The sequence below is a fragment of the Scardinius erythrophthalmus genome (genome assembly GCF_964197995.2).
Source record: "Scardinius erythrophthalmus genome assembly, chromosome: 13".
Taxonomy (NCBI): Eukaryota; Metazoa; Chordata; class Actinopteri; order Cypriniformes; family Leuciscidae; genus Scardinius; species Scardinius erythrophthalmus.
In genome coordinates, this window is record NC_138233.1 from 25,063,989 (window position 1) to 25,081,952 (window position 17,964).

Sequence of the window (17,964 nt, forward strand, 5' to 3'; positions counted from 1 at the left end):
CATTCAATTAGATCAAATGATATCACCGCATGATGCTTGCCATTCAATAACTCAGACAAATGAAAAGCACTCCCACCGCTAGGCAAGTAGTCATTTTTTGTGTATCGCGGTCGATAGGGTGTGTGTGCACGTGGAGCTGCCCCATTGTGCCCGTCCTCGGCTCATCCCATGCGCAGCTGAGGCAGCCGAGGCTCCTTCTCCCCATGTCATCCATCTTTGTAATCCCACTCATCTGTAATTAATCCGCAAAGACAGGGGGCCAGATACTGGATTTGTAATGGGAAAAGCTCTATTAAAACCGTCGCCCCCCTGCTGAAATTGTCAATGAGCAGGTTTTTGTCCCCCTAACTGGATTCAGCCTGTTATTTCATTTACAGACAGTGGGGACTGATATAGCTGCGCCTTTTGATTTGCTGACACCACTTTTTCTTTGAACTGTGTCTCTCGTCCCCTTCGGGTAATGGCCCTTGAGAGATTTATATTAAGATGTGAAAGATGCTATTGGGAATTGTGCCATATTGTTAAAGACCTTGATGAAATGAGGGTGCATGCTCTGGGGATTTGCGAGTGGTTTACTGTGGTCTCTGTGGAGATGTTACTATAACCTGTACAATAGAATGTCCCATTCTCACTTGTGTTGTCACTTTAATTCTGATGTGTCATTCTGAGTCTGCATTACCTAAACTTTATAGAGATTCTCCCTATGAATACTTACTTGATCCCGGCAGCTTAATCCTTCCTCTTTTGCATTTAAATGCCTTATCACAGATGGTATACGCCATGAAGTGTGTGGTAAACATTTCTTTTCTTCATTGTGTCTTCAAAAAGCTATTTCCCGACAACTCAAGTATCATCCAATCCAGCATTCATGTTAGACATGCAAACCTCCTCTGACCTTTATTGGATACTATCTCACTATCTGTCCCTCATTATTCTCTCTCACTCTCTCTCTCTCTCTCTTTCTCTCTCTCTAGTCGCCTGCACTCCAACAGCCTGCACTGCGACTGCCACCTGTCCTGGCTGTCTGATTGGCTGCGGCAGAGAAGGGGGCTGGCCCCTTTCACACAGTGCATGGCCCCCGCCCATATGAGAGGTCTCAATGTCCCTGATGTTCAAAAGAGAGAATTTGTGTGCACAGGTATGACACTGAATTTACTTTCTCTTTCAGAATGTCCTTCTTTTGTCTCCCAACTCTAATGTTTATTATATTTATATTATTATAAATTATAGGTAATTTAAGACTGCTTTTAGCACCATCTTTTTATGTTTTAAATTTTTTTCATTGTTATATTATTTACATTGATGTTAATAACTAAACACAAATTTTCACAAATTTCCTAAATTCTCACCTTATTGCAAAAAATATGTCTAAGTCAGTATTGCAATACGATAATGAGAACCATGGCACAATATCTATTAATTTATTCTGTGAAAAACTAAATTCAGTCAGACTAATTCTACCATTATAAATACTCCTCTGACATACTTTTTTACATTATAGTACTGACGGTAATAGTAGAAGTATTATATATTTAACATGATAATAATTTTAGTTGAAAAAATCAAATGGTCTTTAAATAATAATAATAATAATAATAATAAGGTTAATTTTCTTAATATTGGCTATTTAATACAAGTGAACACTGATGACCTTTTCATTGTGTTGTTTTATAAAGCCACTTTATACATTTTGTATCTTAATGGACCTTTGGGTTTCATTGGTGAAAAAGTTCACGTTCAGCTCTTGTTAATTAAGCCCCCTTTTCCTCCCCCTCTGATTAATCAACTGATGAATATACTCCAACACAAACACAAAACAAGCTGCAAGAAAAGGCGTTTCTTAATTAAGCTGCACACAATAAAACAACAGGGAGCCTGTTCTTACTGATTATGTACTGTATTAAAAGCTATTTTCATTATATATGATGAATTAATGCTAAATTTACAGTCCTGAATGGAAGCTACATGACAGTTATAATACTATCAGAATTTGACTCAAAATGGTGTTAATGTTCCCTGTGATCTCCGTTTGCATTCTTGTGTCAGTAAACCTTGTTGTCTTTAGTCAATTTTCCTCCTGATATGTTATTTTACCATCTTTTCCTCCGCCCCAGGTCCTACTCAGACAGAGCCAAGGTCATGTGCTCCCCAGGTGTCCGTCTGCCCTGCCGCCTGCACCTGCAACAACAACAACGTCATAGACTGCCGTAGAAAAGGCCTGACGGAGATTCCTGCCAACCTGCCTGAGGGAATTATGGAAATGTATGGATTCCACTCCTTAAAATCATTTCTCTCTTCTATGTGTGTAAAAATCTTCCAGTGTGATTAGTACCTACCGCTGGTATTGTCTGTGCAGTGATCTGCCTTCTTCCTCCTGTCATATAACAAAGGCCATTAGCAGTGCAGTGTTGCAGCCTCATTAGCGAGTGTGTTAACGTTGCGCCGCAGTTGCAGATAGATCTTGCTCAGTGCTACTGGAGGTCTACCAGCCTGTCTGCTGGGTGTAGCCAATTAGAAAACCAGTCAAGGATCAAAACGTGACAAGTTATACAGAGCCCGATCTAATGTCTTATCAGCAGATTCAATCTGTGCTCAACCGAAGTTGTCTGTGATGTGATGGGATGTGGAATTGCACACTTTTTAAATATTAAGTATATACTTAATAAGTAGCCTACTCTTATACCAAGATTTTAATAGGATCTATGGCATTTCACATCAGCAAAAGCCAATATGCTAATGAGCACACCCCAATATTAGCTGTTACAAGTTCCTATTCAAGTAAACATAGAAATAAAATAAAGAGAAAGAGCTAGGGACATGAAGTGTTTTTCTCTTTTTCTTGTTAATTATTTGGTTTAATTAATATTAACAACATAATAGTCAGCAGCAGGTTTATTAGGTTGCATTTACCCTGCATTTAATATACATTGACTTAATACATAACTCACTGTTTTACATTACATTTACATTAATATCTCACCAAGATGTGCATTTTAATCAAGACCTAGAACTGAGTTGGCTCTCGTTACTGCCAATACTGTAGAATGAAGTTATTTTAGTACCCCAAATGTGGACATTTCTACACAGTCTTGCAAGGAAACTCTGCTCTTGTGAATGTTCATTTTAACCTCATTTACAGGGATATTCTCTAAAGCCTTGGTTGTCTTTGGATGTCTTTGATTACTGTGGCTTTTCGTGTGATTTGGTTACTTTATATGAGAAACCACTGTTTTTCTAAAGCAGCTATTAGATTAATGTTATTGTCAATGTTTCTGCCTATTAACTTTTTTATATGACCTTTACAACATTATGCTGTCCATGTTAGCTTGTGTAATGTTAATGTTATCTTATTAATCTTAGCTTTCCGAGTTAAAAGCAATCAAATTAATGTAACTCATACATTACTGCCATTTTAAATCTGACCTTGTTGTTGTTCCAGCTACTTCTGTATTCAGTGTCCTTCAAATACAAAAGAACATCCAAAAGAGGTTTAACGGTATCCTCCAAAAAACAAGGACGTTTTGGTTGTGCATGGAAAATTTGCAAGGCCGACATTTCCATTGTGCGAATAGGCTGGGACGTTGTGTTTAATGATCATATAGCAGTGCGGCAGGACGCTCACACACATGCATACTATTACAAAGAAAACACTCAAGTTTTTCAATGTGCTTTGGCTGTCTTGCCTCAGGCTTGAATGTTCTAGTGCTTTGGAGAATGTCCATATCGTCTTGGTCAGGGTATTTGGTGTCCATATTGATTCAGAGATCCTTGTTTGCACTAAAGGACAGGTAGGTAATTGCCCTGATATGTGCTGTTCCTCGCCGTTGTTGTTATGTCAATAGTGTATGACCTTTGCATAATAAATGGATATGCAGGCTAGGACACATTAGCCAAACCGAACCCATGGCCAAAAACAAATTGGGCTAATGAAATGATGTATAACCTGGAGCATGCAGTAGAGCTGCGCTTATTTCTCAGGGACTTGTTGTCGGTGCACTCTTATCCCAGAAAGCCAAAACACAAATTGAACACTTAATGTACAGGCTGCCATAAAGCATTTATTGATGGCTTTCTCTGTAGACCTCCTGAAGGAGCATTAAGCACCAGCCAGACTCTCAAAAATGAAAGGTTCTTCAATGAAAGACTCTTGTGAGCTCTTTAGGTTCAACAAACCATCCCTGTCTTGTCAAAAACAATGTTTTACTGAATGAGGTTCTTGCTCTGTGGTTCTTGGGTGATTTAAATAGAAATGCATTATGTTCTTCTGATTCTTCAGCATAATGGTTTCATCTATAGATATTTATATGAAGAACTAAAGAACAAAAGTTATTTGTGGAACTTAAAATCAGGCTTTTTGGTTTTAATTGGAGCGTTTCATTTTTAAAAGTGGGTCTACACATGCTTTCAGACTCTAAGAAATGAATTACCAACAGATCTGTGTCGAGGGGAATAAATGTTATATGTACTTTTGTGGTACACCTACAGGAATATTATGTTGTTTTCTTTTCTGTGCTGTGCCATATTTGTTTTGTAATTTTATTATATGCAATTACTTGGAAAATGGAAAATGGAAAAGTCAGTGTTGTATAACAAAACGTATCCATCTGTCTCCGTGTAGCCGTCTAGAGCAGAACATGATCAAGAGCATCCCAGCAGGAGCGTTCTCCACATACAAGAAACTGAAGAGAATGTAAGATCTTCCTCACACAACAACACAAACTAATACAAACATTCTGTTAAGAAACTCTAGATGGCGCTGTCTGAAGGGTCCTTAAATCAGCCTGTATGCAATCACATCATTCTCTATAGGGCGCAGCTGATTGGTTCCTGCTGTATCAGTAGCCAATCAGCTCGCTGCTCAACTTACCTGGTCTGCATTTGCTGTAGCAGTTGCAGCATGCTTTCAGAAACCCTCCACCTTCCCCAGCTCCACCTGTATAGATCTGCTATGGGTTATTCATGTATGCTATATTGTACAGAAGCAGCATTTCTTACTTGCTCAGCATATTAGAATGATTTCAGAAGGATCATGTGACACTAATGATGCTGAAAACTCTATTCCATCACAGGTTATTTTAAATTGTAATACAATTCCACAATCATAATATTTATGATTAAATACTTCTATCAAAATCAGTTGCACTTTATTTGACAGTAAATGCACTTTCAGTGTACTTTCCAAGAAAGTACTGAATAATTTAAGGTAACTACATGGGCTAAGATTGGGTTTAGGGGTATGTTCAGGACTAGTACCTAGTTATTACCAGTTATTGTTATTACTACAATAAGTAGACAGTAAAGTGCTACCAAAAAATCCGACTGACCCTAAACTTTTGAATGATAGTGTACGTCCAAAAAGCAATTTAAAATCAGCTTAACATTTCTTTTTTCATTTCAATTTGACAGATCTAGAGATATACACACTTTGTCTTTTTTACCCTATGAATGAACTCTTGCTGCAAGTGATCTCCTGTCAGACACTAGAAAATATAGTAGAAGGGTTCATAACATGCAGAGAAGTTTCTAGAGGGATGTCACCCTGCTCATCAAATATATATTTTGGACACAAATTCAGATATTTAATGAGAACTTCTCACCTCTGCTTTGGCAGTGATTCCTTGACGTGAAGAGTTCAGCATTTTTAGGAATATATTGAAAGAAATCCGGGCCTCCTGAGAAAAAAAAAACTGAGAAATAAATAAATAAATCTGTGCACCGTTTTTGACAACCACTTCACTGTGGAGTTCATTTCTACCCCAGCAACCTAAAATTGAGAAACACTGATACAGTATCTAGTATACATGACAGAAGACAAATGATTAGTTAATCACCCTCATGTAAAAATTAATAACTGGCCCACACAGCTAAATTGCTATATTTCAAGTCATGATACAGCTTGTGAGAAGAAGTAAATGGTTTTCAATTTTAGTTGAACTATCCTTTCAAAGATTAAATGCTAATGATGGCCACCAGTTTCTTATGTTCTTTTCCCCTCAGTATCGAGTTTGCTGGGTATTTATAGAGTATTGACGTCCTGTCAGACAAATGTGCAAACCATCCCTTTGTTGGTCTAACAGTCAACTGCATTATCTCTATTTGTGTGTTTTATGCTATTACAGAGACCTGAGCAAGAATCAGATATCCGAGATTGCGGAAGATGCGTTTAGTGGCCTGCGCTCGCTCACTTCACTGTAAGTGTTTCTCACACAAACATATTCATATTCATCGACCTGAGCTGCATAGCAATACATTTACAAAGATAATAAGCGTAAGTAAATGTAGACAGTCAGGTGAAAGGACAGGTGTCGAATAAATCAGCTGACAGGAGGCTGACAGAATGGAGATGAGACAGCCCACTGTCTGCCTGCGTGTGTTTCTTTCACCGTGTGTGTGTGTGTGTGTGTTTACTGACATCTGCAGCAGCGTGAACACGAGGGAGGACTTTCATTTAAATCACCTCAACAAGTCAGAATGAGACAGAAGACTCAGCGTGCGCATATTAATTTGGTCAGATCTATTTCCCTGCGACCGGCCCACACAGCTGTACACGAGACAGAGCTCATTTACACAAGCCGTGTGATTAAAGAGACGCCGAGGGGAGGACGATGGGCTCTAGTCTCTCAGGGAATAGGAATAAAGCAAAGAGGATGCACAAGTTGTCATAAACACACAACCACACATTTGCTTGGAAATTAGAGTGTGTTGAAGAAATAGTTCAGCCAAATGTGAACATTGTTCAGAACTTATTTGAACTCAACTCATTCTTTGTTCTGTGAAACACAAAAAGCAATTGCTATGAATGGAGACTGTCGCATTCAAACTTCAAAAGGACACAAAAACATCATAAATTATCACAAAAATAGTCTTTATGATTCATGTTTTGTGTCAGGAACACAGTTCGTTGTTGCCGGAAAATGTTGACATCTGCATGGCATGTTGATGAGAGAAGTATTAATGTGATTTTTTTTTTTTTATGATTTAATAATTAAATATTTGTTCTTAATCAGACCTTTTCAGTGGTTCACAAAACCAACTGATTTGTTCATCAATTAGACTGATCTGGTTCATGATCACATCTAACAAATAGCTCACTAAAGGTTAACATTATCAGTAAAACTGACTTTCTGACTTACAGCTATATTGTATTTGAAGTCTTGGGTTGAGTTTTATGAACCACATTTGATGATTCTTTTTTATGATTTTGCCTCTTTTTTTAAACATGAAAGTCCCAGACAGACATGTTCATGCTTGATGAGTTGCACATGGGTGACACATATTGAGACATTGTGGGTTGATTCATTGTTTTCTATTTGCATTGCATCTGTGTTTGTCTTCAGGGTCCTGTATGGAAATAAAATCACAGAGATCCCAAAGGGACTGTTTGATGGCCTGGTCTCCCTCCAACTGCTGTGAGTGTTGCATTTCTGACTCAATAACCTTCAATGTCAAGAATATTGTGTGTGTGTGTGTGTGGTCCTGGCCAATGTTGTGGGGACATTTTGTCTCCGTAAGTAATACCAGTCATTTTGGACCTTGTGGGGACATTTTTTTTGGGGTCCCCGTCAGTAAAACGGCTTATAAATCATATGAAATTAAGTAATATAAAAATGCTGAAAGTTTTGTGTGATGGGTATGTTTAGGGGTAGGGTTAGTGTAAGGGGATGTACAGTAATATACAGTTTGTATAGTATAAAAATCATGGTACTACTTTACTTTGTCCTGTTCCCTATGTACATACAATGTACTTATTACATGAACAACTCACGAACACGATGTTGAAGGCAAATGTAATCTTTAATAAATCCACAGGAAGATAAATCACACGAAGAGAACAGCTTACAACACATTTCACGAGACCCGAAAGCAAATTAATAGTCACAGAGGACTTATGCATACAAGCAAATGAGGATAATTAACGACACACACACTCCTGAACTAAATGACAACTAACTTAGTGGAAATGACGCAAACGGAAAGTCCAAACTAAATAAGAGTGTGACAATAATCAACTTGGATGTCATTTCAACTTTAATTACATTAAACTGACTTTAAAAAAATGAGTTGAATCTTTTATAACTTAACTTAACTTAACTTAACTTAACTTAACTTAACTTAATTTGATGAGTTAAAGCAATGTAAAAACATATGTTGTCATATCTTATTGATCAGTTTTTTACAATGTAGTTACCCAGTATTTCCTTAGGTAAGTACACTGTACACGTACTGTAAAATAAAGTGCAACCTGAAATCATTATGTCTATGGAAAGTCCCCATAAAACATGTTTCTGTTATTATATACTGTAGATAATATACAGCAAGGGTGCCTAGTAGAACTTTTACAAAAGATGCTGTTCTTTTGGAATTTTTATTCAACAAAGAATTGATGAATATAATAAATGTTTCTTGAGCAGCAAATCAGCATATTATTATGATTTCTGAAGGATTATGTGACACTGAAGACTGGTGTAAAGATGCTAAAAATACAACTTTACCATCACAGGAATAAATTACATTTTAAAATATATTCAAATAGAAAACAGTTATACTAATATTTCACAATATTACAGTTTTACTGTATTTTTGATCAAATAAATGCAGTCTTGGTGAACATAAGAGACTTATTTTATAAACATTACAATATTTTTACCAAACCCAAACTATTGATCGGAGGTGTACATTTATTTTTAAATAAATTTAAAAGCGCTTTATCGCATATAATTTTAGCACCATAACAATTAGGTATTTTCTATTTGTGGAAGACCTTAAAGTCAATGTTATCATTATTTGAGAACGTTTTATCAGTGACAGAGAAATAATGCAGAATATTAAATATTTCTTATTCGTTTTACATCACGCTCTACAATGTGTTTAGAGAAGAAGGTTTAACTATAAATGAAGGTACTGTAAAGCACTAAAAGAAGAGAGGAGAGCACGTACTGTTTTGGCTGAAGGGAGCATTTATTTTCAGTTCCTCATGGGGGAACACTCTCGACATCATTAGTATGTAAATTGGACTTGATTGCTAAACATGTCCCTCACACCTACTTATGTTTGTGTAGACATGGAAACATTGCTCAGACATAATTTCCGCATTTAATGGTCCAAATTGAGGTGAATCTGTCGGCTCTAATGGACCTGTTTCAGCTTATTCTAATGATTTGGGGAAATTCTGATGGCTTCTGATTTTCTTAACGTACACACTTCTGCCGCAGGCATAAACATAAGTTCACATTACCTGTTATTACGCTTCTAAAACACCATAGATTCACTGGAGCGGCCGACCCATGTTTTCACCGTCAACTGCCATAATGACACAAATTATCTTTGTTTTCAGCAATTATAGTTCTTCATCCTTAATGGATTTTCTTAATAAGACCCTTTCAAAGGAACACCTCAGGGCATTCCAGCCATTTCGCTTGGCTATTTTTGTGTTTCTGTGGTTCTTTCTGTTATATATGGTTTTATTCAAGCTTTTTTATCTTCTTTTTTTTGAGATACTCAAACCTAATTAGTTCACCCTGTGAGTAGACTAACGATGCATGCGTTTGCTCCAAGACAAAACCTCATTACAATGGCTTTCAGTAATTAAGCACACCACTGCGTTAGTCAATTGTCAGGCGGCCTGAACAGGAAAGACGTGAAGGCGGCTGGAAGTCAGGGAGGAGTGCGTGACATGACAGGAGTGATGGGTGCAACTCAGCAGCTGAATACTCCAGCGATTCATCGACAGCACATTCACTGCTGTTTTGATCACTTTTGTGATCTGTGAACCAAGTAAATTACAACTATAGATTTGAATATGTTTCTGATACTAACATCAAGTCCCACAGCTTTGAGCACTTTGTGGTTCCCACACACTGACTCAGGGACTGCACTGAAAGAGGGTTTAATATGGTCACTGAGGACTATGCAACAGCCACACATGCTCAACAGAGTTTACATGTAATGCCTTCTGTACAGAGCCTTCTGTAATGCAATTAACAATCATCAGTCATCAAGAACAGCATAACACAATGGCAAAATTACAGAAACTTAAAGGATTAGTTCACTTTTAAAAAAACTTTTGCTGATAATTTACTCACCCCCATGTCATCCAAGATGTCCAAGTCTTTCTTTCTTCAGTCGAAAAGAAATTAAGGTTTTTGATGAAAACATTTCTCCATATAATGGACTGCAATGGGCCCCAAACGGTTCAAGGTCCAATTGACAGTTTCAGTGCAGCTTCAAAGGGCTTTAAACGATACCAGACGATGAATAAGGGTCTTATCTAGCAAAACGATCTGTCATTTCAAAATAAAATAAAAAAGTTTAAGTTTTATAAGCAGAAATGCTCGCCTTGCTCTGTTCTGTGATGCGCTTTCGTGACTCATGTAATACGCAATTACGTTGAAAAGGTCATGCTTTTCGGTCCTGACGAAAATTTTCTTTTAGGCTTTTTAATATTAAAACATTCAGGATACGCATACGAAATGGCCATTTTAAACGATAAACTGACACAAAGACATTTGAATATGTGTATATGGTCCTCCTTCCGCACATTTGTAAACACTGACTCGGTAGTTCCGCCTACGTCAAGCGTGACTTTTTCAACGTAATTGCGTATTACGTGACGTCACGAACACGCATCACAGAACAGAGCAAGGCGAGCATTTGTGCTTATAAAACTTAAACTTGTTTATTTATTTTTTAAATGACTGATCATTTCGCTAGATTTCCCTTATTCATCGTCTGGTATCGTTTAACGCCCTTTGAAGCTGCACTGAAACTGTCATTTGGACCGTGAACCGTTTGGGTCCCATTGCAGTCCATTATACGGAGAAAATCCTGAAATGTTTACATCAAAAACCTTAATTTCTTTTCGACTGAAGAAAGAAAGACATGGACATCTTGGATGACATGGAGGTGAGTAAATTATCAGCAAAAGTTTTTTAAAAGTGAACTAATCCTTTAAGTATTTACGTTTTTTTTTTTTTTTTTTTGCTTTGCTTTTTGTTTCTTGTTTTGTTTTGTACTGCTTTACTTTTTTGTTTTGCTTTCATTTGCTGTCTTGTTTTACTTTTTGGTTCTTGTTTTGTTTTTTGGTTTGCTTTTCTTTAGTCTTTTTTGTTTATTTGTTCAGCTTTTTTGTTCATTTGTTTTGTTCTATGCTTTGCTTTGTTTGTTTTGCTTTTTGTTTCTTGTTTTCTTTTGCTTTTTTGCTTTGCTTTTCTTTTCTTTATCAATTTTGTTCGTTTGTTTAGCTTTTTTGCTCTTTTGTTTTGTTCTTTGCTTTTTGTTTTGCTTTGTTTTGCTTTTTGTTTCTTGTTTTCTTTTGCTTCGCTTTATTGCTTTGCTTTTCTTTTGTTTTGCTTTTTTGTTCTTTTGGTCATTTTCAATTGAATTTTTTTTCAATTGAATTTATTTATGTGTACTTTATTTTTTATTTTATGAATTAACAATTTTGACAGTGTCAGTATTTATTTCACAATATATTCGTGGGGGTTTTGTGTCATTTGAACAATACGTGCATTGTACTGTAAATCACTCTGTGAAGAGTGCAAATTTAAACAAATGTTATGGCAAAGCTTAATAAATATTTGTTTTTATTTTCCACTTGCTATATAGAGCTAAAGTGTGTTTATACTGATGAATAAAGCTTGTCATCGTAATGAAACTTCTGTTTACTCTTCCAGACTGCTGAACGCCAACAAGATCAACTGTCTTCGGGTGAACACTTTCAAAGACCTGCAGAACCTCAACCTGCTGTCCCTCTACGACAACAAGCTTCAGACCATCAGCAAAGGCCTGTTCGCCCCTCTGCGTGCCATCAAAACACTGTGAGTTAACACACACACACACAAACCCTCCATCCTTCACACCCACACTCAGTCCAAGAGACTCCGGTCTCTAAGCAACTGTTGAGCGGGACTGCCTTCACCTCGCAATTAATTAGCTCCAAGTAGACGGCAAAACAACAACACCATTAACAGCAGCAAGATAAATGTGAACTAAACAAATGAAGACCTTACACTGAAAATAGCAGTTCATGTTTATGAGTGCATAGCAATCGTATTGTTATCACAGGATATTACTGTTTGATTGCACAGACTCCCTCGACTCTAATTAAGCGTTTTGAGTTATTGTTATGTTCGCCCTCCACAGACACCTCGCTCAGAATCCCTTCATGTGTGACTGTCATCTGAAGTGGCTGGCCGACTACCTGTTTGACAATCCAATTGAGACCAGCGGAGCTCGATGCAGCCACCCGCGCCGGCTCGCCAACAAACGCATCAGCCAGGTCAAGGGCAAGAAGTTCCGCTGCACAGGTAGAGTTACACACGTGTGCACTGTTCAAAGAAGACTTTTTATTTAAAACAGGCCCTTTTACTTGGTATTTTGAGCTAAATGGGACAATATGCAACAGTAATGTGTGTAGACATACTTTAACATTCACAAGACTCCTTGATTAGTCCACTCTGAAAAGAATTTCAGACTAAGATGCAAAAATATGTCGTTGAATATGTTTTTGAAATCATAACATGATTGCCCACATTTAAATTCAGTAATCAGCTGTTTGGTGGCTGCTCATTTGTCAAAATATACTACCATTCAAAAGTTTGTTTTAAAATAATTTTAAAAGAAGGCTGCATTTATTTAATCAAAAATACAGTACAATGTTGTGAACTAGTATTAAAATTGAAAATAACTGTTTTCTATTTGAATATGTTGTAAAATGGAATTTATTCCTGAAATGACAAAGCTGTATTTTCAGCATCATTACTCCAGTCTTCAGTGTCACATGATCCTTCAGAAACCATTTCTTGTTATTATCAATATTGAAAACATTTGTGCTGCTTAATATTTTTGTGGAAACTATAAAAAAAATTTTTTTAGGATTCTGTGATTAATAGAAAGCGTTCCGCAGCATTCATTTAGAATGTAAAAGTAAAAGTCTTTACTGTCATTTTTGATCAGTTCAAAAGGTACAATACATAATGTATATAAAATCAGTAGTACAGTAACCAAAAAGCCGTGTTCTCAACTTTCAGTGAGTGGGTGGAAAATGACCCACTAAGTGATTGTTTTTGGTCCAAGATACATTGACTGACATTATAAGAGTACTTGTGCAATCTGAAAGACAGTCAATCAAGTGAATGAAGCAGAGTTCAGCTACTGCCGCCCACAGTGAGTCTGCAAGTCTCGTACACAGTGACTTGTTGATAGCTTGGGGTTCTGGCCAACCAATTGCTGCTCACATACTTCACACTGAGACTCCTTACATTCAACTACATACCTTTCCTTTTCTTATGTGTGTGTGTGGCATACTCTGGCCTGGAGCAGTTCTTCTCACACACTGCCAGGTTTCAGAGTGCTAATAGGACAATGCTGGCTGTTCTGAACCAGAATGAAGATGCCTTGTTAGAAGATGCTTTACGAGTCGGAGCTGGCCCCCACACGCAGCCAAAAGCGGGGGCCCCTTGAGGGAAATTATTTGGTGGGAGAAGTGCAACGGCTTTTTTCTTTGATATTAAGCTGCAGGTTTTTCTCATTAAAGTTCTGTCAGTATATCAGCACAATAACAAGTGCAACACCAGACCCCTAGTGTGTGTTTCCACAGGCGTTACAAGTGTTTGCACATGAAAATCTGTGTTTATGTGTGTGTACGTGTAGTGGCAGAGGGCTTTGCTCCACTCCTTTCTCCTCTGTGATGTCTTTATGTGTGTGTGTGTTTCTAGTCCCTGTCTGTCTGTCTCTCTGTCTGTCTTTTCGGGCCTTGTATTCCCGGTGGGCTAATGCCCCCGTGACCGTGCTGGGACGAGGGAAAGGGGCCGTGTGCATGGTGTCCCAGAGTTCTGGGCGGCTTCCTGGCTGCTGTGTCCTGGCTGTTCCCTCCTCATCCTCCTCCTCCTCCTCCTCCTCCTCCTACTCCTCCTCCTCTCCGTCCCGCTCCGCTCCGCTCCTCCACTCTGGCCTCTGGTGCAGCTGTCTCTTGTGCTTGATCTAACCATGTGCCGCCGCCTACACAAGCCTCACATGGTTCCGTCAAGCACCAGGGACCGCTGGACACACTCGCACACAGCATGGCATTCTGGGATATGTGCAGTGGCACCTTTCTTAGCCACCATGAGGAGCGAAGGTGGCGTTCTTTAACCCGGGAACAACGGATCGCTTGTGAAGAGCTCTAGCTATGTTCTCCGTCTGCATTTCAAAGGGCGTTTTTTGAGTTCGCTCTTGTAGACATTGGGCTTTGGCTAGAAGCATCAGGGCAGCCGAACAGAGATGGTGGGAAGAAGAAAAACAGTGGCAGGCGAGTGATGGCTGATGGGAAGCAGACTTAACGCAAAGCGGCCAGAACCTTGTGTGTTTTCCTGTCAAAACACTTCTTAGCGCCAGACCTCCAATACCTCCATTACCTGACCTGAGACGATGAGGTTGTGTTCGCAAACAAGTGCCTGTGAATGTTGGTTTATGTGGACCTATTTATTATGTGGGTCTCATGAAAACATGTCCAGTTTATGATTCAGGCCAATATTTGAAATCTGAACTATATTTGCAGCTCTTTTTTTATATAAATATCTGCATGATATGTACACATGTGCATATTTTATATAGAAAAAGATAACGTGTCCATATATTTTGCATATTTTTATAAAGATAACAGACTTATTAAGACAATTAAGCTGATTTCCCCCAATTTATCATTCTTGTAACACATTTCAGACATTGTATTGGTGTTTTTTGTAAGTCTCATTATTTGAAATTTGAACAGTTTAATATTTGCATGCTATGTACAAATTTGAAATTTTCATCTAGAAAAAAATATGTAAAATTGTGGTCAGATATTTTACATATTTTTATAAAGATTACTCATACTGTAATAGATTTCAGACATTTCACTTTGAGGTTTTTGTTTTCATTCATATTATTCGAAACTGTATTACAATCGTTTTTTATCTAAATATTTGCCTGATATGTACAAATTTATGCAAAAATGTGTTCATATATCTTGCATATTTTTAAAGATTACAAAGTCATTATTAAGACAGATAATAATTTTCTCCAATTTCACATTACTGTAATACATTTCAGATGTTTTTATTTGAGATTTTATTCTCAATTCCTATTATTTGAAATTTGAACAGATATTTTTTATTGTATTACTATAAAAATGACAGTATAAAGTCAGTACAACAAAAACCATGATGTATAAATATTGTACCATTTATTTTTGTACTATTCATTTTACATTACAATATGTGAATGTGGGGGGTACGGAGCCCCATCAGGAAAAAAAATATGAGATGGGGAAAATTTTTTTTTTAATTATTATCAATGCTTTTGCGTTTCCCCGAGAAACTTTGCGTTCGCTCACAAATAGCTCAAAAGGTTTTCTTGGGGGAATGCAAAATGTTTTGCGAGCGAAGGCAAAAGCATTGACTTATTATTTTTCCTCGCATCTCATATTTTTTTCCACCACCATGTCCCTTTATGGGCTTCGTGTTATGCAATTATTATTATTTTTTTTTTTTTAGGTGAGCTGGACATGTGATTGAGATTTACCCGTGTGTGTGATGAGTTGAATTAGCGGTTTGAATGTCCTTCTTTCTCTGTTTGTGTCTTCTGTGTTTGTTAGGTGCGGAGGACTACCGCAGCCGTCTTAGCGGCGAGTGTTTCCAGGACCTGGTTTGTCCCGAGCGTTGTCGGTGTGAAGGAACGGTGGTGGACTGCTCGAACCTCAAACTCACCAAAATACCCCCTCACCTACCCGAGCACACCACTGACCTGTAAGAGACAAGCATTTCAGCTTACAAACACACCTAGCGACCCCATCAATCATTCTCGAAAACATTCGTCTTTTACAATCCCACCTCACTAATTCTTTCGGTGTCCCTCTGTCCCAGAGGCCTCATCCTTCTCTCTTGTCCTCTGATTACGGGGTCTTGTCCCCGGCTGAGTTGTGGTGAATGAATCTCCGAGGCCTCTCCCAGGCCATTAACCACTCAGCTGCGTTTTCCCTGGGAAGAGCTTGTCAGGGTGACAATGCGTTTGTCCTTGTGTTCATGTGTAGAGGACACATCAGGGTTTTCCCTCTGCAGTCCCATCAACTCGAGTCATCGGTCACACTCTCTCTGTCTCTCTCTCTGTCTTTCTGCAGCTCAGTGACTACAGCTTGCACCCGCTAGCACAGCTGCTTATTTATAGAGCTCTTGCGGGAATGCTTGCAACTAGGAACCAGCACTTTATGTCTGATGTGCTTTCCCATGGCAGGCCCCGCTAGGGAAACCAACCCTGGGGGAAGCAAAAAAGACAGCAATGGTGCATTTACTAGACTCTACTCTTAATAATGTTTGGAAAGTCTCTCTCGACCTGTTCTAGACTTTCTTTGCACCTTGGTTTGGAATAGGAGTCTAGCATACTGCTAAATGCATGCTGTGCAGTATACTGCAGTCTACTTTATCTTTTTCTGGTTATACTCTACATTTGGTGCACTCAAGCCCTCCTGAGAAGTTTGTATTTATAAGCTGAGAAGTTGTATTTATGAAGCTTTGTCAGAGCATAATGTCGATGTACCTTTGCTACATAAAATTCATTTTAAACTTACAATTTGATGAATAAAGAATGCCTGTTTTTGCTTTGTTTATATTTAATTTATAAAGTTGCTGTATATTATATTGTTATATATTCTATTGTAATTGTACAATACTATGGTATTTTGTACATGCAACTTTTATTGTAAATGAAAAAAAAAAAAAAACATTTATTTGAACAGATGTACCATTAATACAGATGCTGCATTAATTGCATCCAAGTGTGCCGCACAAGCAGAAACATCCGTCTCTGGGACATTTTGGTTTTATTTTTCTACAGTGGAAGAAAGTGGAGACACACTGTACATATATTTTTACAGTCTTTGGGCCCTATCTTGCACCCAGCGCAAATGACTTTGTACAACGACGCATGTATCATTCCTATTTTGCACCCGCGCAAAGCGCGCTTTTCCCTCCACAGAAGCACGACGCTAAACTAGGGAATGAACTTGCGCTCCCTGGGCGGTTCAGCGCAAAAAAGGAGGCGTGTTCCGGCGCAAACATTCCTTCATGCTATTTTGCAGGTTTAGAAAACAATTGCGCCACTAACCAGGAAAAAAATGTTTAAAGCCAGTGCAGTTCATATGCTATTTTAAGGGCGCATGCTTGGCCATAATTAATGTAGCGTGTGCACAACGCGCATACACTTTGATTCTCTCATCTACACAGAAGCAGCAGTTTTCATTTTTGCAAATCATACATTATTACGATAGATAGAAGTTAATTTGGGTTGGTTTCTCCATCCCCAACATCCCAGACGATAGCGTTGCTCTCCTCGGCTGTGAACCGCTCCTGGCGCGCGCCTGGCAAATCCGCCGTTATAATAGAAATCCGCTTTAGAACAAGCGAGTCTGCTCTTAAAGGGAATGTGAGATGATGCTCTGATTGGTTTATTTCACGTTACGCCAAAACCACACCTATGAATAATGAAGCTACTTCAGACCAACCCCTTTTAGATTTGCGTCGGGCGCAAAAGTCATTTATCCCGCCGGGAAAATAGCAACAGCACCAAGACCCGCCCACAAAGTTACTTGCGCTTTGCGCTTTGACACTTGCATTTCAGATCGTTAAAATAGGGCCCTTTGATTGCGTCCGACATGTTTTCTCACTGACACGTCCTCACCTCAAAACTCAGGGCATGTAGAAAATCTTGAGCGTCCCACACGTAATTACAACTTTGTGGTTACATACACGTTCAACTCATAAAACAAATCTTGCCAACATGACTTGAATGCACCAATTTTGGCAGATGTGTTACATAACATTGTAAAAGCTTAAGCGTACTACATTCATAGAGAACATTTTACAGTATACAGCATAGTAGAACAGGGGTTTTCAAACTCTATATCTCTATGAATAAATGCCCAATTATACAGTAAGAATATCTGAAAATATT

The 17,964-nt window shown here is 38.2% G+C and overlaps 1 protein-coding gene across 1 annotated transcript in view; it reads left to right on the forward strand.

The window, feature by feature from the left end:
- Nucleotides 1–980: 980 nt before the first annotated feature.
- Nucleotides 981–17,964, forward strand: part of LOC308700969 (slit homolog 3 protein-like) — a 69,172-nt gene continuing 52,188 nt past the window's right edge. The window contains exons 1-8 of the mRNA XM_081382919.1: nucleotides 981–1,138; nucleotides 2,115–2,262; nucleotides 4,619–4,690; nucleotides 6,120–6,191; nucleotides 7,338–7,409; nucleotides 11,673–11,816; nucleotides 12,142–12,305; nucleotides 15,614–15,764. Of these exons, the coding sequence (XP_081239045.1) occupies nucleotides 1,072–1,138; nucleotides 2,115–2,262; nucleotides 4,619–4,690; nucleotides 6,120–6,191; nucleotides 7,338–7,409; nucleotides 11,673–11,816; nucleotides 12,142–12,305; nucleotides 15,614–15,764 (890 nt within the window). The 5' untranslated portion in view covers nucleotides 981–1,071. The remainder of the gene's footprint in view (nucleotides 1,139–2,114; nucleotides 2,263–4,618; nucleotides 4,691–6,119; nucleotides 6,192–7,337; nucleotides 7,410–11,672; nucleotides 11,817–12,141; nucleotides 12,306–15,613; nucleotides 15,765–17,964) is intronic.